Below are 21801 nucleotides of genomic sequence, written 5' to 3'. Positions count from 1 at the left end.
GGACTTGAGATGTTGCTTTGGCTCTGGACATACTATTAATTAGTTTTGGTGGTGAACAAATTGGATAATGCAGTTATAGGCATGTGTGTGTATGCCAGTTAATACTTGAGCACATGCTGATGTTTGTTTGAACTCTCCTTTACAGCATCCATGGTACAGATCCAGCACCTTGTTCTACCTCTGGAGTCACAGCTGGGATACTTAAATTAACTACAAGAAAGGACAACTGTAGTGCAGAGAGGGAGTTTTTACAGGGTGCTACTATAACAGAAGCTTGTGATGGCAGTGATGATATTTTTGGGTTGAGTACTGATAGTCTGTCCCGCTTACGAAGCCCATCTGTTTTGGAAGTTAGAGAAAAGGGCTATGAAAGATTAAAAGAAGAACTTGCAAAAGCTCAGAGGGTAAGCAAAAATATATTTTATTCTTCTATATGTTACATTCAAAATGAATATTTGTCCATGGGGGCAACTCAAGTGAAATCATTATAGTTCTACACTTTTCTTTTGCATATGCGCAGTCTCAGTTGCTGTTGGGCAGCATTTAGGAATCTTTGAATTGGTCTCAATAGTAAAGAAGCTCATCCAAGAATACGAACAGAAGAAAAGAGACTCTAATTCTTTTTTTTCCCTTTCCTTCTCTTGCATTTTCTGTAGTGCAGATTTGGGGAGTTACGTTCTGTGTGTGGATTTTTTTCCTCTCTACATGTGGTTGATTTTGTGATTATTTACTTGAAGCCATTAGGTCCAAGTCATTATATATTGAGGAATAGTTTTAGTAATAATGCTCTGCTATTCAGCTGAATTTGAATGTTTTCTGTATCTTAACTTGGAGATTTGTCTATTTTCATAATTTGTTCTATTTCTCACGTGCTCATCTTCTAAATTTCTGATATTCCCGAATTTGTGACTAAATTTCCTTCTTTTTCTGAGTCTGTAATTAAACTTTAAAGGGACATTTGTAGCACTAAGTATTTATACATAGAGAAAAGGAAAAGTTTCAAATCAACAATCTAGTCTCCCACTTCAAAAAACTAGAAAAAGATGAGCAAAATAAAACCAGAAGCAGGCAGAAGGAAGAAAATAATAAAAAGCAGAAACAATGAAATTGGTAACATAAAAAGTAGAGAAAATGAACAAAACAAAGTGCTGGTTCTTTAAAAAGATCAGTAAAGTTGACAAGCCTCTAACAAGACCGAAAAAAACAAGAATGGAAGACACAATAGCAGGAATGAAATAGGGGATATCACTACAGACCCTGCAGACATTAAAAGTATAGTAAAGGAATAACACAAACAGCTCTATGTATATAAATTTCACACTAAGGTGAAATGGACCAGTTCACATTCAGAAAGTTGAGAAGATAGGGAAGTCATTCTATAACATAATTTCCACATATTATGACATTTTACAAATATATATTCCCATTTTCTCCCCCAACAGACTTGTTTCTCAGGAGTATAACACTGATTTGGTATCCCTGGTGCCTAGATAATAAGGTACAATGCCTGGTGTGTATATGTTTCTATAAATGCTTCAATGGATGGCTGATGGTTAAACAGCCATAAAGAGATGTTAAAACATTTTTGGTTGAATATATCAGAAAGAAAAATCAGTATTCTTTTAAACTTTTCCCCAAAGGTAGGGGGTGTGGTGAGATGTAGTTATATTTGGCCTATGTCCTCTGGCTCAGACTCTCTTGTCTTAGCACAGAATATTAAGTGAAGTCACAATTTATATAGAAGTGAACTACTGGACATACATATCCATGTTTGAGAATACATTGTGGTTACTTATTCATCAGGATATATTGCTAATTTCTTAGCTCAGGTTGAAAATTTGTTTTGAAATTTTTAGTTTGTTTTATTTAGAAGTACTGTTGACATAATTGAAATGATAATGATGTGTGAACACATGCAAATGGTGAATTCTGTTATGAAGAATACAAGATAGTATTGATACTTACTTAGAGCTTAAGACTTGTAAAGGACTGTTGAATATGAAAATATTTCCTGGATTATAGCAACATGTGAATCAAATTATGTCCGTAGTCATTCTTTTTATTTTGATGATTATTTTAAGAGTGGCTAGACAGTTCCCATTTTTCCATCCTTTTACTTTTAACCAATTTTTGTCTCCCTGTTTAAAGTGGGTTTTCTTGTAGGTAGCACATCATTAGATCTTTTTTTTAATCCTTTCTAATAATCTCTGCCTTTTAATTGGTGTGCTTATGTTAGACTATTTACATTTAATTTGATATAGTTTGGTTTAAATCTGCCAACTTACTGTTTGTTTTCTGTTTGTCTCTTATGTTTATTTCCCCCCTTTCCCTTTTATGCCTTTTGGATTAATTCTATATAGTTTTGTGATTTCATCTTTGCTCTGTTGGTTTATCAGTTATATGTCATCTTTCTGCTAATTTCATGATTGCTTTAGGGTTTATTGTATGCATCTTTCATCAGTCTCTACTTTCTAGTGATATTATACTACTTCATATATAAGAACTTACAAAAATATAGTTGACCCTTGGACAATGTGGACTTAGGGGCACTAACCCCTGTGGTTGAAAATCTGCATATGAATTTCCAGTCAGCCCTTGGTATATATAGTTCCACACCCTTGGAGTCAGTCAGTCATGGATTGTGTGGTACTGTAGGATGTATTTATTGAAAAAAAAATCCACATGTAAATGGACATGTGCAGTTCAAACCCATGTTGTTCAGAGGTCAAGTGTACTTTTATTTCCCCCTTTCAGTTTTTATGCTGTGATTACCATGTATTTTACTTCTTCGTATATTTTAAATTTCAGGATACATTTAGCTTATTTTTTCATTAAACAACTGGTTATTTTAAAGGGATTTAAAAATCTGTATGCATGCTATGCATGCTAAGTCACTTTAGTTGTGTCTGACTCTCTGTGACCCTATGGACTGAAGCCCTCCAGGCTCGTCTGTCCATGAGATTCTCCAGGCAAGAATACTGGAGTGGGTTGCCGTGCCTTTCTCCAGGGCATCTTCCCAACTCAGGGATCGAACCTGTGTCTCTCTTGTCTACCTGCATTTGCAGGTGGACTAGTGCCACCTGGGACGCCTGTTTAAATGGTCAGAATCCTTATATTTCCCATGTAGTTACCATTTCTAGTGCTTTTCATTCCTTTATGTGGATCCAGATTTCCATCTCATAACATTTTCCTTCTACTTGAAAGGGATCCTAAGATTTTTTGTTGTATGCTGCTGATAAAAATTTTTTTAAGCTATTGTATATCTTGAAAGATCTTTTTTTCATCTTTGTTTTTGAATGTATTTTCACCAGCTAAAGCATTTCAGGTTGATAATTTTTTTCTATCAGTATCATTATTTTGAAGGTGCTCCATTGTGGTCTAGCTTGCACTGTTTCTCATGAAAAGTCAACTGTTATCCTTACTTTTGTTTCTCTCTCCTGTGATGTGATAGTTCTCTCAATCACTGGCTGCAAATGATTTGATTATGGTGTGCCCTGTTGTAGTCCTTTTCAGGTTTCTTGAGCTTGGAATTTGTTGATCTTCTTAAGTGGGTAGGTTGCTTTTTTTTTAATAGAAATTGGGAAATTTGGCCATTACTTCTTCAAAAGCATTTACATACCTCCTCTATCTCTCCTCTCCTTTGGGACTCCTGTTACATGCACATTAAGTTCAGTTCAGTAGCTCAGTCGTGTCTGACTCTTTGCGACCCCATGAATCGCAGCACGCCAGGCCTTCCTGTCCATCACCAACTCCTGGAGTTCACCCAAACTCATGTCCATCAAGTCGATGATGCCATCCAGCCATCTAGTCCTCTGTTGTCCCCTTTTCCTCCTGCCCCCAATCCCTCCCAGCATCAGAGTCTTTTCCAATGAGTCAACTCTTGGCATGAGGTAGCCAAAGTATTGGCGTTTCAGCTTCAGCATCAGTCCTTCCAATAAACACCCAGGACTGGTCTCCTTTAGGATGGACTGGTTGGATCTCCTTGCAGTCCAAGGGACTCTCAAGAGTCTTCTCCAACACCACAGTTCAAAAGCATCAATTCTTCGGCGCTCAGCTTTCTTCACAGTCCAACTCTCACATCCATACATGACCACAGGAAAAACCATATCCTTGACTAGACGGACCTTTGTTGGCAAAGTAATGTCTCTGCTTTTCAATATGCTATCTAGGTTGGTCATAACTTTCCTTCCAAGAAGTAAGCGTCTTTTAATTTCATGGCTGCAGTCACCATTTGCAGTGATTTTGGAGCCCAAAAGAATAAAGTCTGACACTGTTTCCATTGTCTCCCCATCTATTTCCCATGAAGTGATGGAACCAGATGCCATGATCTTCGTTTTCTGAATATTGAGCTTTAAGCCAACTTTTTCACTCTCCACTTTCACTTTCATCAAGAGGCTTTTTAGTTCCTCTTCACTTTCTGCCATAAGGGTGGTGTCATCTGCATATCTGAGGTTATTGATATTTCTCCCGGCAGTCTTGATTCCAGCTTGTGCTTCTTCCAGCCCAGTGTTTCTCATGATGTACTCTGCATATAAGTTAAATAAGCAGGGTGACAATATACAGCCTTGATGTACTCCTTTTCCTATTTGGAACCAGTCTGTTGTTCCATGTCCACTTCTAACTGTTGCTTCCTGACCTGCATATAGGTTTCTCAAGAGGCAGGTCAGGTGGTCTGGTATTCCCATCTCTTTCAGAATTTTCCACAGTTTATTGTGATCCACACAGTCAAAGGCTTTGGCATAGTCCATAAAGCAGACGTAGATGTTTTTCTGGAACTCTCTTGCCTTTTCGAAGATCCAGCGGATGTTGGCAATTTGATCTCTGGTTCCTCTACCTTTTCTAAAACTAGCTTGAACATCTGGAAGTTCACGGTTCACATATTACTGAAGCCTGGCTTGGAGAATTTTGAGCATTACTTTACTAGCGTGTTATTTTTATTTTATTTTTTTTTTACCTGCGCCCTCCCCTACTAGCGTGTTAGATTAATGCAATTGTGCAGTAGTTTGAGCATTCTTTGGGATTGGAATGCAAACTGACCTTTTCCAGTCCTGTGGCCACTGCTGAGTTTTCCAAATTTGCTGGCATATTGAGTGCAGCACTTTCCCAGCATCATATTTCAGGATTTGGAATAGCTCAACTGGAATTCCATCACCTCCACTAGCTTTGTTCATAGTGATGCTTTCTAAGGCCCACTTGACTTCACATTCCAGGATGTCTGGCTCTAGGTGAGTGATGACACCAACGTGATTGTCTTGGTCGTGAAGATCTTTTTTGTACAGTTCTTCTGTGTATTCTTGCCACCTCTTCTTAATATCTTCTGCCTCTGTTAGGTCCATACCATTTCTGACCTTTATCAAGCCCATCTTTGCATGAAATGTTCCCTTGGTATCTCTCATTTTCTTGAAGAGATCTCTAGTCTTTCCCATTCTGTTTTCCTCTATTTCTTTACATTGATCGCTGAAGAAGGCTTTCTTATCCCTTCTTGCTATTCTTTGGAACTCTGCATTCAGATTCTTTCCTTTTCTCCTTTGCTTTTTGTTTCTCTTCTTTTCACAGCTATCTGTAAGGCCTCCCCGGACAGCCATTTTGCTTTTTTGCATTTCTTTTCCATGGGGATGGTCTTGATCCCTGTCTCCTGTACAATGTCATGAACCTCCGTCGATAGTTCATCAGGCACTCTGTCTATCAGATCTAGTCCCTTAAATCTATTTCTCACTTCCACTGTATAATCATAAGGGATTTGATTTAGGTCATACCTGAATGGTCTAGTGGTTTTCCCCTCTTTCTTCAATTTAAGTCTGAATTTGTCAATAACGAGTTCATGATCTGAGCCACAGTCAGCTCCTGGTCTTGTTTTTGCTGACTGTATAGAGCTTCTCCATCTTTGGCTGCAAAGAATATAATCAGTCTGATTTCGGTGTTGACTATCTGGTGATGTCCATGTGTAGAGTCTTCTCTTGTGTTGTTGGAAAAGGGTGTTTGCTTTGACCAGTGTGTTCTCTTGGCAAAACTCTATTAGCCTTCGCCCTGCTTCATTCCGTATTCCAAGGCCAGATTTGCCTGTTACTCCAGGTGTTTCTTGACTTCCTACTTTTGCATTCCAGTGTCCTATGATGAAAAGGACATCTTTTTTGGGTGTTAGTTCTAAAAGGTCTTGTAGATCTTCATAGAACTGTTCAACTTCAGCTTCTTCAGCGTTACTGGTTGGGGCATAGGCTTGGATCATTGTGATATTGAACAATTTGCCTTGGAAACAAACAGAAAACATTCTGTCCTTTTTTGAGATTGCATCCAAGTACTGCATTTCAGACTGCTTTGTTGACCATGATGGCTACTCCATTTCTTCTGAGGGATTCCTGCCTGCAGTAGTAGATATAATGGTCATCTGAGTTAAATTCAGCCATCCAGTCCATTTTAGTTTGCTGATTCCTAGAATATTGACGTTCACTCTTGCCATCTCCTGTTTGACCACTTCCAATTTGCCTTAATTTATGGATCTAACATTCCAGGTTCCTATGCTATATTGCTCTTTATAGCATCGGATCTTGTTTCTATCACCAGTCACATCCTCCGCTGGGTATTGTTTTTGCTTTGGCTCCATCCCTTCATTCTTTCTGCAGTTATTTCTCCACTGATCTCCAGTAGCATATTGGGCACCTACCGACCTGGGGAGTTCCTCTTTCAGTGTCCTATCAGTTTGCCTTTTCATACATGCACATTAGACTGCTTCTGGTGCTCTATTCATTCATTTTTTTAATCTTTTTTTTTTCTCTATATATAATTGTGGATGATTTCTATTGCTGTGTCTTCAGTATCACTATTTTTTTTTCTCACCTGTAGTATCTAATATGTTAATTCTATATAGTATATTATTATTATTTTTATCACAGACATGGTAGTCTTCATCACTGCAAGTTTGATTGGGTCTTTTAAGTATTTTACTTAATGTGCTTTGTCTTAGCTTCTTAAACATATGAAATAGAGTTTAATAACATGTAATCCATATCTACTAATGCTTTTATCTCTTCAGGTGATAAGCTGGAACGACTGATAGGCTTTGCTTCATTATTTCCCATTTCTGGAGGATCACTTTTTTTTGCCTGCATCAAGTATCTTAAATATCATTTCATATGTTTTTTCCAGTTTTTTAGTTGTGTCATTCAGGGTGGTAATATGATCCCAGTTATTCTATCTTGATTGAGAGTGAAAGTTCTGTTTGTTTGTTTGTATTGATTGCTCTGCCCCATCCCAGTTAACCCCAACATGGATGTATACACTTACACTTCAGTAATTTTGAGCTTCACAAGGATTGGGATTACATGTGTTTTTGCTTATATCTTGAGCACATAAAATGTTCTCAACACATTCTGTTGATTAAATGAATATATGCATGCATTACACTGTTGTGTAAGTAGACACATACAGAATATATTAGTTAGGGATGGAGAAGGAAATGGCAACCCACTCCAGTGTTCTTGCCTGGAGAATCCCAGGTATGGGGGAGCGTGGTGGACTGCTGTCTATGGGGTCGCACAGAGTCTGACATGACTAAAGTGACTTAGTAGTAGCAGCAGCAGCTCTTTGTGAGGTACCTCTAAATTTTAGTGACTTACCGTGGTAGAAGTTCATTTTTATTCACTTAACACTTTTAAGCAGATGTTCATAGTTCATAGGAAGTTCTTTGTGAAATAATTCAGGAATCTGTGTTTCTTCTATCTTGGATCTTTGTGATCTTTTAGGGTTTTATTATCTGTATCTAACCAGTGAGATGAAAGGTAAAGAAGAGTTGCACACCTGCTTCTAAAAAACTTCAACTTAGAATTGATAAACGTAACTTTTACTCTTATTTCTTTGGTGTGAGCCAGTTTCATGCTGACACTTAAATGTGTGATGGACTGGGAAATGTAGTCATTGGTGGGGCAACAGCTTACCAGCACAAACGTGTACTGTACACAGGGAGGCCAAATGTGTGGTGGTTGAGTTTCAAGTGCAGAGATGCACTGGAGATAGTGATGTAGTCCTTCACTTCTTGTGATGTAGGCCAGTCTTTTCTTCTGGCCTTCTACAGATCATTGCTGAAGAACAGCTCTTGGTGGAATGGTGAGGCAGAAGTTGGGTTTTAGTACATGTTTTTTAAAACTTAGATTCCTGGAGTGGACCCCAGATTCTGTTGAAAAAGAATTATTGTATTGAGGCTGGAGGATATGCATGTTCAATAAACTATCCTATTGATTCTTTTTTTTTTTTCCTTTTTCAGTTGAAGTATAGTTGATTCATAGTGTTGTATTAGTTTCTGGTATACATAGTCTTTCTTTGATTCTTATATTCACTAAGGTGTGAGACCTACTGGTATAAGGTCTTGCTTTCAACTTTTAATTATTCTTCCTTAAAAGAAAATGAAAATGACTTAGAAAATAAAATCCAGTGGAATATTATAGCTTGCAGTCAGAGAAAGTCATTTGAAACACATACTTCTACAAATCCATGTTTGGCATGGCCCTACTAACTGTGACCAGGGTTGTTTATAAACATTTGCTGTGTTCTTTAATGAACAAACATTTCTTGAGTAACCAGTGTACTTAAAAGTTTATTAGGCCCTGTAGAGGAAAAAATAAATTAGACTTTACTAGTAAAGATGTTTACTAGTTGGGGAAAAAAGACATGTATATGTGGTAATGTTTCACTGATTCTGAATTGTATGTTTTCCCTCATTTTAACATCTGTGAAATCAATATGAGTTTTAAAATTGCTCCCAGCTAGGCAACAGTCATGACAATTGTCATTGTTTGCTTGTGCGTGAACTTGCTTATAGCTGTTCATGTTGTTATTAAATCAGTGGAGTTTATGCGAGTTGAGGGCTGTATTTGTTACTGTGAATTACTGGGTTAAAAATCTTAAAAGGATCTCACTATGATATGACATCAAAACAAAGAGAAAGGTACAAAAGAGAATGACATATGATAAAAATTTGCGTCTCCATCAGTTTAAAAGACTTCTTCCTGTAAAGTACAAAATGAAAATTCTAACTGAAAAAAAAAAAATGCCTCATCAGATTATAGTTTCATTGCCAGCATTTTTTCTCTCTTGATGTATAAAATGTTTATCTTAAGAACAGCATTAAATTCGATGGCGTATACTTACAGAGTCCTGATTTTCTGTTTTAAATGTCTCTTAAGTTTATTTTCTCTAATACTGCTACTCTAAGTTTCTGTCTGTTGCCTAAAATATTGCAGTAATTAACTGTTTTCCCTGTTTTAATTTTTTTTTTTAAGCTAGCACACTGTTCAAGTTACTGTTTGGAATTGCAATCTGATTGTCACTATCCTGTTTAAAATCCTTCAATGACTTCCTATCGCCCTTGAGATGATATTCTCTTTTCTTTAAAGTTCCACTTTCTTAGCCAAGGTTTTTCAGGACTCACCATAAACCTAATTTTCTGACATTATCTAACTATGGCATCCACCTTTCCCTGTCTTTAGCTACTATAGCTTACACTGTTTTAGTCTTTACATTTGGCAAACTCCTACTTTTTCTAGTGTGTGCATATCACTATAATAGTCCTTATCAGGACTTTTCCTTGTGAATCTGTTCCTTGTGAATCCGTTTAAATATTTGTTTCCTGTTTCCTTTTCCTTGTGAATCTATTTAAATATTTGCCACTGTTAGTAGGTTATGGCTTTGTGAAAAGCATGAAGCAGGCCTCCTTCCTTTTCTCTTTCCAGATCCTTGATGAATACCTAATGAATTGTTAACACAAAATTAGTGTTTGTTGAAGGAGTTAATTTCATATAGCTGTATTACAGTATAAGGTACTGATAATGAAAAGTACAAGTGACATTTTAAGAAGTATTCACATGAAATACAAACTTGAGTTCATACAGGTAGATTGAGTTGGATCTAGAAGCGTAAAGAGTCAGACGTTTATGGCAGTCCAGGTGGATGAGATCAAATAGGGAAATGAAACAGGAACAAATCAGAACAGTTTAACTCTAGTTTTAGAGTGTGGATCAAGGGTAATAACTCTGAGAAGGGACAGTGAGCACATGTTGTAGAGGGTCTTTAGTATCAAGGTGAGGTTTACTGTGGTAGATGGTAGGGAACGATTCAAGAATTTGCCTTTGTGAATGATATATGTATTGCTCTAAGGATTGGAAACTTCTCAAAGAACAGTGTCTGTCTTGGTGTTGGTATCCTGAAGGGTTACCATAATACCTATATAGTAGGAAATGTTGAATGGATTGACTCAGTTTCACATATAGTTATAAAATTGTGAAATTTTAGAGTTCAGAAGGACCTGGTATTAAATTTATGCATTTACAGATTTATAAACTCAGGGAGAATTGGCATCTTTATGATGACTTCCTGTTTTCTATTCAATAATATAATATGTCTTTCTTCCTATTTATTTAGATCTACTTTTGTATTTTGTATTTGAGAGTATTGTAAAGTTTTCATTTTGTGTTGTAGTCTTTAGCATTATGAAGTTTCTTTTATCTTCTTTAATGACTTCTGCCCTGTGTCTGATATCAGTATTGAGGTCTCTGTTTTGTTTTTATTTGTATTATATTTTTTAGTACACTTCTACTCAGCCTTCTATTTTTAATCTGAATTACTTATTTTAGGTGTATCTCTTGTATAGAGACTAGAGATGGATTTTTCTCTTTTAGCCAGTCTGAAAATCATTTTCTTTTAATAAGTGAGTTATACATATATATGTTTATTGAAAAAAAATGCTGTGTTTGGGCTTGTTTCTGTCACATAGCTTTCACACGTCTACTGTGTGTGTATACAAGGCTTTCCACTATGTGTACTGTTTTCTTTGTGTTCTCTTCCTTTTTTTATTTTTTCCATTTTTGTATTTTGGAAGGTTTGATTTCTGTTCTAGTTGTTATCTTTAATCAAAGAATTTCTCTTAGCCTTTCTTTAGATACTGACTTTATTCCCTACTATAAGCAACACTAAAATTATCTAGTAACTATTTCTTTCCTTTGCCTTTATCATTTAATTCTAGTTTAATTTCTATGGGGTTAAATATGTTCAGATGTATACTAATTGATTTATGAGCTTCAAGTTGTATCCCTTTATTCCCAATTAATATTTAAGAAGTTAGTGAATTTGATTTCTTCTTTCTCCTATTTTGCCGGGGTTTTTGTGTGTGTGTTTTTTTACATTTCTAAGGCTTATAACATTTATGTAACTTTTCTCAACTTTATCTCCATTTAAAAAAAAACAGACTTTTTAAAGATCAATTTTAGGTTCATAGGAGAATTGAGAGGAAAGTACAGAGCTGCTCTAAGTTCCCTTTCCTCACATATGCATAGCCTCTCCCATTATGAACATCTTGCCCCAGAATGGTACATTCGTTAAAATTGGTGAACCTAAATTGACATGTGATTATCCCCCATTTACATTAGTGTTTACATTAGGATTCACTTTTGGTGTTGTACTTTCTATAGGTTTTGACTATAATGATGTATATCTGTCATTATAGTATATGAATAGTTTCACTGTCCTAAAAATCAAATTCACTAAGTCATGTCTGACTCTTGCAACCCCATGGACTATATATAGCCTGTCAGGTTACTCTGTGGGATTCTCTAGGCAAAAATACTGGAGTGGGTTGCCATTTCCTTCTCCAGGGAATCTTCCAACGCAGAAATCAAACCCGGGTCTTCTGCATTGCAAAAATCCTCTGCTGCTGCTGCTAAGTCGCTTCAGTCGTGTCCAACTCTGTGCGACCCCATAGACGGCAGCCCACGAGGCTCCCCCATTCCTGGGATTCTCCAGACAAGAACACTGGAGTGGGTTGCTATTTCCTTCTCCAATGCAGGAAAGTGAAAAGTGAAAGTGAAGCTGTTCAGTTGCATTTGACTCTTAGCGACCCCATGGACGGCAGCCCACCAGGCTCCTCCATCCATGGGATTTTCCAGGGAAGAGTACTGGAGTGGGGTGCCTTTGCCTTCTCCGAAAATCCTCTAGGTTCTACCTATTCATCCCTCCCTACTTCTTAGTCCTTGGCAGCCCACTGATCTTTTTACCATCTCCACAGTTTTCCCTTTTCAGAATGTCATATAGTTGGAATCATACAGCATGCAGCCTTTTAAGATTAGATTATTTTATTTAGTCATGTACTTCTTTTCCTCCATATCTGTTCATGGCTTGATAGCTCATTTCCATTTAATGCTGAGTAATGGTTTGTTGTTTGGATATTGGTTCAGTACAGTTCAGTTCAGTCACTCAGTCGTGTCTGACTCTTTGCGACCTCATGAATCGCAGCACGCCAGGCCTCCCTGTCCATCACCAACTCCCGGAGTTCACTCAGACTCACATCCATTGAGTCAGTGATGCCATCCAGCCATCTCATCCTCTGTCGTCTCCTTCTCCTCCTGCCCCCAATCCCTCCCAGCATCAAAGTCTTTTCCAGTGAGTCAGCTCTTCGCATGAGGTGGCCAAAGTACTGGAGTTTCAGCTTTAGCATCATTCCTTCCAAAGAAATCCCAGGGCTGATCTCCTTTAGAATGGACTGGTTGGAACTCCTTGCAGTCCAAGGGACTCTCAAGAGTCTTCTCCAACACCACAGTTCAAAAGCATCGATTCTTCGGTGCTCAGCCTTCTTCACAGTCCAACTCTCACATCCATATATGACCACAGGAAAAACCATAGCCTTGACTAGATGGACTTTTGTTGGCAAAGTAATGTCTCTGCTTTTGAATATGCTATCTAGGTTGGTCATAACTTTCCTTCCAAGGAGTAAGCGTCTTTTAATTTCATGGCTGCAGTCACCATCTGCAGTGATTTTGGAGCCCCCCAAAATAAAGTCTGCCACTGTTTCCCCATCTATTTAACATGAAGTGATGGGACCGGATGCCATGATCTTAGTTTTTTGAATGCTGAGCTTTAAGCCAACTTTTTCACTCTCCACTTTCACTTTCATCAAGAGGCTTTTTAGTTCCTCTTCACTTTCTGCCATAAGGGTGGTGTCATCTGCATATCTGAGGTTATTGATATACCACAGTTTAATTATTCATCCACCTAACTGAAGCATATTTGGTTGCTTCCAAGTTTGGCAGTTATGAATGTATAAACATCTGTGTGCAGGCTTTTGTGTGGCTATGTTTTCAGTTCCTTTGGGTAAATACCAAGGAGTATGATTACTGGATCATGTGGTAAGAATATGTTTGGTTTTGCAAAAAAATTGCTGAAAGTCTTCCAGAGCGGCTGTACCATTTTGTATTCCCACAAGCAGTGCATGAGAATTCCCGTTCTCTCCCATCCTTGTCAGTATATATTGTTGTAGTTCTGCTTTTTGGTCCTTCTACTAGGTGTATGGTGGAATCATGTTGTTGCTGTAGTCTGCATTTCCCTGATGACATACAATATGGAACATCTTTTCCTGTGTTCATTTGACATCTCTATAACTTTGGCAAGGTGTCTTTGCAGATCTTTTGCACGCTTTTCAATCAAATTGTTTTCTTACTGTTGAGTTTTAAGAATTCTTTGTATATTTTGGTTAACAGTCCTTTATCAGATGTCTTCTGCAAATATTTTCTCCCAGTCTGTGGCTTGTCTTTTCATTTTTATGTATCCTCATCTTTTATTTGTAGTTCTACAGTTAAATACATTTGTTTCTCATCCCCTGTCTTTAATGTTAAAGCTTCTCCTTTTTTTTCTTGATTATATGAAACTCATTCACTGCTTGATTACTCTGGAAAGCTCATGGGAGATATAGTTTCTAAAGTGTGACAGGTTTATAACTTTTAGTCTTTGGTCTTATATTTGAAGGATACTTTGACTGGATATGAAATTCTCAACTCACATTTTTTTTCCCTTGAGAATCTTAAAAATGTGACTCCATTGTTTTTAGCATAAAATGCTGTTGAAATTTGATACCTATCTGATTTTCTTTACCTGTAGCTGACTTGGCTTTATGTTTAACTTTTTTATAATGGTAACTTCACATATCTTTTTTTTGTCTTTCATGTTTAAATGAATTGGATTTCCCAAGGGGTTTGTGCCCCCACATTAGGTACTTCAATCCCTGGTATCTGCAGTGGACAGATAAGCCCCAAAACATTTGGCTTTGAAAATCAATGGGGCATATGTCCAAGAGACCCAAAAGCTCTAGGGAATTGAGATTCCAATCTGAAAGACTCACACGCAGACTCACCCTAAGACCCAGCACAAAAGCAGCAGTTTGAAAATTACTTAGAGCATAAGTGAGGGAGATTCACTTGTAATCTTAAAACCTCCACCAGAAGGGTAGGCGGATATTGGGACTCTGTGGGAATGGAAGCACTTCTGGTGCTCCCTTCCACATAACTGCTGATTCTGTGGTCTGGGCAGTGTAAGCACATTTTCTCAGGGTCTAAGATTTGTGAGGATTCACTTTTACTTAGTTTTGTTTAAGACGTAGTCATTGGTTTCTTCTGATATCCCAGTTGGTGTATTTGGTTTTTAGGAGTTGTTGTTCAGTCACCAAGTCATGTCCAACTCTTCGTGACCCCATGGACTGCAGCACACCAGGCTTCCCTGTCCCTCACCATCTCTTGGAGTTTGCCCAAGTTCATGTGTATTGAATCGGTGATGCCATCCCACTGTCTCATCCTCTCTTGCCCTCTTCTTCTGCCTTCAGTCTTTCCCAGCATCAGGGTCTCTGCCAGTGAGTCAGCTGTTTGCATCAGGTGGCCAAAGTATTGGAATTCCAGCTTCAGCACCAGTCCTTCCAAAGAGTATTCAGGGTTTATTTCCCTTAAGATTAACTGATTTGATCTCCTTGCTGTGCAAGGGACTTTCAAGAGTCTTCTCCAGCACCACAGTTCGAAAGCATTCATTCTTTGGTGCTCTGCCTTCTTTATGGTCCAGCTGTCACATCTGTACATGACTACTGGAAAGACCATAGCCTTGACTCTATGAACCTTTGTTGGTGACGTGATGTCTTTGCTTTTTAACACACTGTGTAGGTTTGTTATAGCTGTCATGCCAAGAAGCAGTCATCTTCTAATTTCATGACTGCAGTCACCATCTGCAGTGATTTTAGGAGTTGGTGGAGAATTTAGAAACTATGCTGCCACCACAATTACAGCACAACTAACTCATTATTTTATTAGTGTATCTGTGGCCAATATATAGGGAGCTTGGATTTTTTTTTAATCTCATAAGTTTGAAAGATAAATTTACATACAAAATTTTTTTTAAATGGCATATTTTAACATCTTAATAAAGGAATTTTTTAGCATCTATTTATTACCTGTTGAGGAGTTATGTATAAACACAGGATTTTTGTCATTAATATTCTTCTTGATTTTAAATGTAATATATATTGCTTGCCTCTGGTTGCAGTGATGAATGGGTATAGTCTCCTAATGGACATTTTTAGACTAACTGCAGTATGGTACATGAAATTATCTATAGGTAAACAATTGTTAAGGTAAACATGAAACAACTTCACTAAACATTAATTGAAATGAACCTGAGTTAATTGAAGAAATTTCTTGCTTGATGGAAACAAATATGTTCAGAGCAAAGTTAAGGGAAAAAAATGAAGTTCTTTAATTGTTTATTTTCACAGGTAATGAATAATTATACTTAATCTTTGGATATTTTATGAAAATTTAATATGTGAGTTAGAATGATTTGTAATTTTAGATTTGCCTGGTTGTTTCCACATAGCAAGTGCTAAATAAAAACTTCCAGTGTGAATGTTGTAGGAGGGGGCAGTATTAATATTTTATAATTTTATTAGTAAAGATTATATAGTCTTCTGAGTCTAACATCAAACTTTGGAAATTAAAAAAAATAAAATGATCAATTTCTCATAGGAACTGAAGTTAAAAGATGAAGAGTGTGAGAGGCTTTCTAAAGTACGAGATCAACTTGGACAGGAGTTGGAGGAACTCACAGCTAGTCTATTTGAGGTTGGTCTATTTATGTCTTGGTCAAGAGCAATGTCTTAATTTTTATATATTGATAGAATTATTATTTGAGGGAATCTTGAAAAAGATATGCTGAGCTTCCATGCATATTTGTAAGTCCTCTAAAAAAATATTTAAGAAATGTAGAGGCTACAACTTAAAATGATGTAAAAAACTATGGGCTACTAGAATCGCGTGGTTTAAAAATGTGAATGAAAAGAGAGGAGGTAAATTTTAATTTTGATTTTACAAACTATTTAGGGGCTGCTTTCAAGTAACTTTATATGATTCCATAACACAGGTGGAAAACCTTTTAGGTAGTTTTCTGAAAGGGGATGATTTGAGGAACATTATCTCCAGCCTGCCACAGGATCAGAATGTCTCCCTGATTCAAGCAGTGTCTCTCAGTAGGAGTGCCACTGACATTGTAGGACATTAGCATCCTTGCTGTATTAATCAGGGTTTTCCAGGAAACAGAACCAATAGGATGCATGTCTATACATACATATGTCTATATATGTGTAGAAAGAGGCTTATGTAAGGAGGTTGGCAAGTCCAAAACCTGGAGGATGAGTTGGTAGACTAGAGACCCTGGTGTAGTTCCAGTCTCAGTCCAGAGGCCAGAGAACCAGGAGAGCTGATGATGTAGTTCTAGTTTCTAGTTCAAAGGCTGTTAGGCTTGAGACCCAGGAAGAGCTGGTGTTTAAACTTGAGTCTGAAAGCAGAAAGAATTCTCTCTTACTTTTGGAGGATGAGCCTTTTTGTTCTAACAGGCCTTCAGCTGATTGGATGAGCAGCACCCACATTGTGGAGGGCAATCTGCTTTACTCACTTTACCAATTCACATATTAGCTCATCCAGAAGCATCTTCACAGAAACATCCAGAACATCTACCTTAAATGCCTGGGCACCTGGGGCCCAGTCAGGTTGACACACAGAATTAACTGTAACACTTGACGGTGTTTCCAGTATTCTAGTAATACTCCCTCATCATTTTGACAACTTTTAAGTATCCTTGTGGAGGGTGGGGAGAGGATATTATTTTCTAGGTTAAGAACCACTACCTAGCGCACTTCCTTTAGGTTATAAGATCTTTAGCCTTCAGAGGCTCCTTATCAAAAACATTGATGTGTTATTAGAATGGCTAGTGTCATTATCACTTTACCAATATTTTCTTTTTTCCCCTGAAAATTTGTTCTTAAAATTTTTAATGTAAAAATGGATTTTAGGGGAAACGTTTCTTCACCCTTGTTATGTTTGTATATGCAGAATCTTTTTTAGTTTTAGGTATGCATATTTGCTTGCATAGTTTTAATCCTAATATATTTTGTACTTTAAATAACATCTTTTCATGTTACTGCATAGTCAGTGTAATGAAAATCATAATCTATCCAGTGTATATTCCACAGTTGTTATTGTTATAAGTAATATTGCAGAGGATGTTTTCAGAAGTGTGGGCTTTCCATGCCCCCCTCTGCTCACACCCCTTTGCTCTCTCACCTGTCTTTCTTTCATGAATGTTTAAAAACTTTTTTTTTTGTTTAGTTAGCTAGTTATCAGAGATAATAGGAAGATAAATTTAAGCTTAGAAATAGTGGGAAATTAAAGATCTGGAGAGCTTCCTTGGTGACTTAGATGGCAAGGAATCCGCCTGCATTTCCAGAGACCCAAATTTGATCCCTTGGTCAGAAAGATTCTCTGGAGAAGGGAATGGCAACCCACTCCAGTATTCTTGCCTGGGAAATCCCGTGGACAGAGAAGCCTAGTGGGCTACAGTCCATGGGGTCTCAGTCAGACATGACTGAGCTACTAACATACAAAGATCTGGAACAGGAGTTATGTAATGTTACATTTTTATACGTAGAAGGAGTGTACAGAAACATAAGGTGTTTCTTTCAGTACTGTCTGGTCAGAAGAAAATTTTATAATATAGTGTTAGTAGATAAAAAAGCAAATACATTATGCTACTTATGTTAATATTGGTTTCCTACCAGCCTGCCCTTAATTAGTTCCCCCCAGCTGCATGTACATGTCATTTTGTTAGATGAAGTAGGAGAACAAATAGAAACTTTTCCCTGTCTCTAGCAGGATATGAAGTACCAGAAGTGCAGTTTGTGCAATGAATGAAAAAGTTATCTAAAAAGCATAATTTTGGGGTCCCTAATTTATCTCTGACCTAACAGTGACTAATAACCTTAACTGTGTGTACTTTCTGGGAAAGAAACTACGCTGATTAAAGATGATTTCAGTAATGAAGAAAATTGTATTCAAACCAACTGCTTACTGAGTTTAGAAAAAAAGTAGAGTAAGTTTTTCTGTGGTCTCAGTTTTGCCTTCATGATCTCAGTTTACCATTGTTTTATGAAAAAATGTTTTTGCTTACATTTTATGTATATGTGTAAATAGTTTTTTTTTTTTTTAAGAATTGAAGATTATTCTGAATAAACTCAATTTATATAATTTTGGTAAGCTTGTAAACTCAGATTAGGAATTTATATATGATGAATGATCTTGAATATAATTATACTTTTGTATTTAGCAAAAAATACAAGATTATAAAGTTGTATATATATGTGTGTGTGTATATATTTTTTCTTATAGTATTATGGATTGTCAGGTAATGCAAAATATAAAGTGAAATCAGTTGAAAGAATGCTTTACAAAGTAGTCTACATTTAACATGGAAAAAAAAGATATATAGTCTTAAGGTGGTTTTATGTTTTTTCAGCCAATTTTAGTAAATGTCTTTGATATGCTTAGTTTCTCTCAACAATGCTGTAAGCACATATAGTACAAATTATTTTGTCTGTGAAGAAAATCATAAGTAGAGTTAAGAAGAATGCTGGGACTCAAATTCATGACCTTGATCTTGCTTTTAAGTATGGTGAAAGTCATAAATGGCACTTCCTTTTCTTTCAAGCCACAGAGACAAATTTGAGCATGAACCTTTGTTATGATGAAGATATTGAGAATTCCCTATGCACTAGGCACTGTTCTAAGACATATGTACTTAAATTATGCACATATACTAACACACATCATAATGTTACATACATATAAAACACAAAAGTGTTTATAAAAAGTGAAATAATAAAAATACTTACATTTTTTATAATACAGAAGTATTCTCATTAAAACACATTGTGTATGTGTATATTTATTTTGTGAGAGCATTGTGATTGACTCTGTTATCTTGTTTTTGAAAACTTGTTTTAAATTTATGATCCAGATGATAGTGATAGTGAAGTCGCTCAGTTGTGTCTGACTCTCTACAACCCTTTGGACTATAGCCTGCCAGGCTCCTCTGTCCATGGGATTTTCCAGGCAAGAAGAGTACTGGAATGGGTTGCCATTTCCTTTTCCAATGATGCTATGGTCTAAATTCCATTTTTAAAATTTAGATTTAATGTTACTCATAATTCACAGATATATATACTCATCTGAAAGGAACAAGTACATCTTTTCCTGTAATAAGTCATGATAATGAATTTTCAGTCCCATTGCTAGTTATGTGAAAGTTTTCCCGTAACATTCTCTAGTGAGTTTTTGTCTTTAATGCCAACAAATTGTTTTTGAAAACTAATCAGAAGATGGTGAATAAACATTATTTTTAAAAAAGAAAAAAAAAGATCAATTTAATTTGAACCACTGCTAACCAGAGAGGAAAAAAATTCTGTCTTCCGTGTTTGTAAATATACGGACATGAATGTTTGTATAGATCACAGGTGTGCAAACTATAGCCTGCAGGCCAAAACTGGCCTATATCTACTTTTGTGCAACCTAACGAGCCAAGGTTGGTTTTTACATTTTCAAATGGTAAGAGGAGAAAAAAGAATCGAAAGAGGAATATTTTGTGACGTATGAAAACTCTATGAAACTCATATTTCAGTGCCCATGAATTTTTATTGGAATGGCTATATTCATTGATTGTTTTATTGTCTGTGGCTGCCTTCATACTATAGCAGCAGAGTTGAGTAGTTACAACACAGACCATACAACTTAGAAGCCTGAACTACTTACTATCTGGCCTTTCTAGAAAGTTTACGGACTTTCCTGTGTAGATGATACTTAAATAATTTTTCAGTTTCAGAATGACAGTGATAGAAAAGTTTTCAAGCTCATATATCTTTTTATGTCTTTCGTCAATTTTTAAAGTCCTATGAATTATCATTTTAGATACTCCTCTTGCCTCATTCTAGCTCTTTTCTCTTTCCTTTTTAGACTCCAGTTACATTTATTTTATACCTTTCCAGTATATCCCTTATATCTCTAAGGGGACAAATCACCCCAAGTTTCAGCTCACTTTCCTCAGTTTACTTCTTCTGGATCTTGGTCCTCTGGTTCTTCATTATTTTGTTGCACTCTAATGCCTTCAAGAACATTTTTAAAAAATTTGTCCAGCTTTTAAAAACTGTTCTCTGTAGGAAGTTTGTTCTAAGAAGTTGCATGGTCTGCCATTAATGAAAGCAGAATCCAATTCTAAACATTAAACAAATATTCTCTCCATAGCACATGTTACTTCTGGATTCATAGTTAAAATGTCACTTATCTTGAAGGATCAGATTAGATATACTTATTATTTGAGAACTACCTGTCAAGTAGTATTTTAATGACAGTTACTTGTTAAAATTCAACACTTACTCAGCACATCTGAAATACTTGTTATTTTTAAAAGAAAAATGCTTGTCTCATTATTAAATTTGATAGCTCCTACAGGCTTTGACACAAGATAGCCAGCATAATGGTGCATGGGATATTCTCACAGTTAATCTTGTTATAAGCATTGATAGTAAAGCTTTTCTTATTTAAAACAATATCTGTACATTTATTATAATACAAGGGCACATACAAGGTGCAATGTCATTACATACTCTAAAAGCAAGTGAACAAATGGGAGTGCCACCGTGGAATTCTGGTGTGGAGAACTTCCACTCTCCCCTGAGCAGTCCTAGTGAGGGTTCTCTTGTCAAACTGTTAAACAGCTTTGAAGCTGATTTCTTTCCTTCTGCCTTCCATCGCTCTCTTCCTCGTGAACAGTAAATTGAAGTTCTAAGATCTATGCTCTTACATCCTGGGCGATTATTGCAAGCACCCTGTGTACTATTCCAGTCCACCCTTATATTTTATAGGGATTATTCCATACAGCAGAGTAAGCTTTTTAAAATACAAATAACATAATGTCATTCTCTTTCTTAAAAGGCCACAAGGCTTCATAATGGATTTAGAATAAAATCCAGAATTTGTACTCATATTTTATTTGATTATTAGAATGTCTTCAGAGTGTAAGCTCCTTAAGAGTTATCAGCACCTGGAATGGTAGCTGAGGAAGAGATGTTATGAATAAGTGTTTGATGAATAAATGTTGTATGAATAAAGGGGAATTAAATATCTAGAGTTTCATATGCTGCTGCTGCTAAATCGCTTTAGTCGTGTCCGACTCTGTGCGACCCCATGGACGGCAGCCCACCAGGTTCCCCCGTCCCTGGGATTCTCCAGGCAAGAACACTGGAGTGGGTTGCCATTTCCTCCAAAGCATGAAAGTGAAAAGTGAAAGTGAAGTCCCTCAGTCGTGTCCGACTCTTAGCGACCCCATGGACTGCAGCCTACCAGGCTCCTCCGTCCGTGGGATTTTCCGGGCGACAGTACTGGAGTGGGGTGCCATTGCCTTCTCCGAGAGTTTCATATATTTGGTACTAAAAAATTAAGATCTTATGAAAGGATAAACTCAACCTTTTTCAATTGCTCTGCACAAAATCAAGATTTAATATTGATTTGTGAGTATTTTTATTGGAAGCTCTAAGGCTTCTCAGCTGTTACTCCTATAAACTACAGCATTACTGATGTGTTAATATTTTTGCTTGTTTCTCCTATATGTCTTTGCTGTGCATAG

General features: G+C 36.7%; 1 protein-coding gene across 7 annotated transcripts in view; it reads left to right on the top strand.

Annotated features, from left to right (window-relative positions):
• RAB3IP (RAB3A interacting protein) overlaps nt 1-21801 on the top strand; it is a 59414-nt gene that overhangs the window by 17237 nt on the left and 20376 nt on the right. For all 7 annotated transcript variants that reach the window (XR_009736426.1, XR_009736425.1, XM_061416492.1 and 4 more), the window contains exons 3-4: nt 146-404; nt 15819-15914. Coding sequence is in view for 5 of the 7 variants with exons in the window: in XM_061416492.1 (XP_061272476.1) it covers nt 146-404; nt 15819-15914 (355 nt within the window). In the remaining 2 variants the exon portion in view is untranslated. The remainder of the gene's footprint in view (nt 1-145; nt 405-15818; nt 15915-21801) is intronic.

This window comes from Bos javanicus, chromosome 5, assembly GCF_032452875.1.
Source record: "Bos javanicus breed banteng chromosome 5, ARS-OSU_banteng_1.0, whole genome shotgun sequence".
Taxonomy (NCBI): domain Eukaryota; kingdom Metazoa; phylum Chordata; class Mammalia; order Artiodactyla; family Bovidae; genus Bos; species Bos javanicus.
Note: the sequence above shows the minus strand (reverse complement) of the source record. Positions and strands in the feature narration are given on the sequence as shown.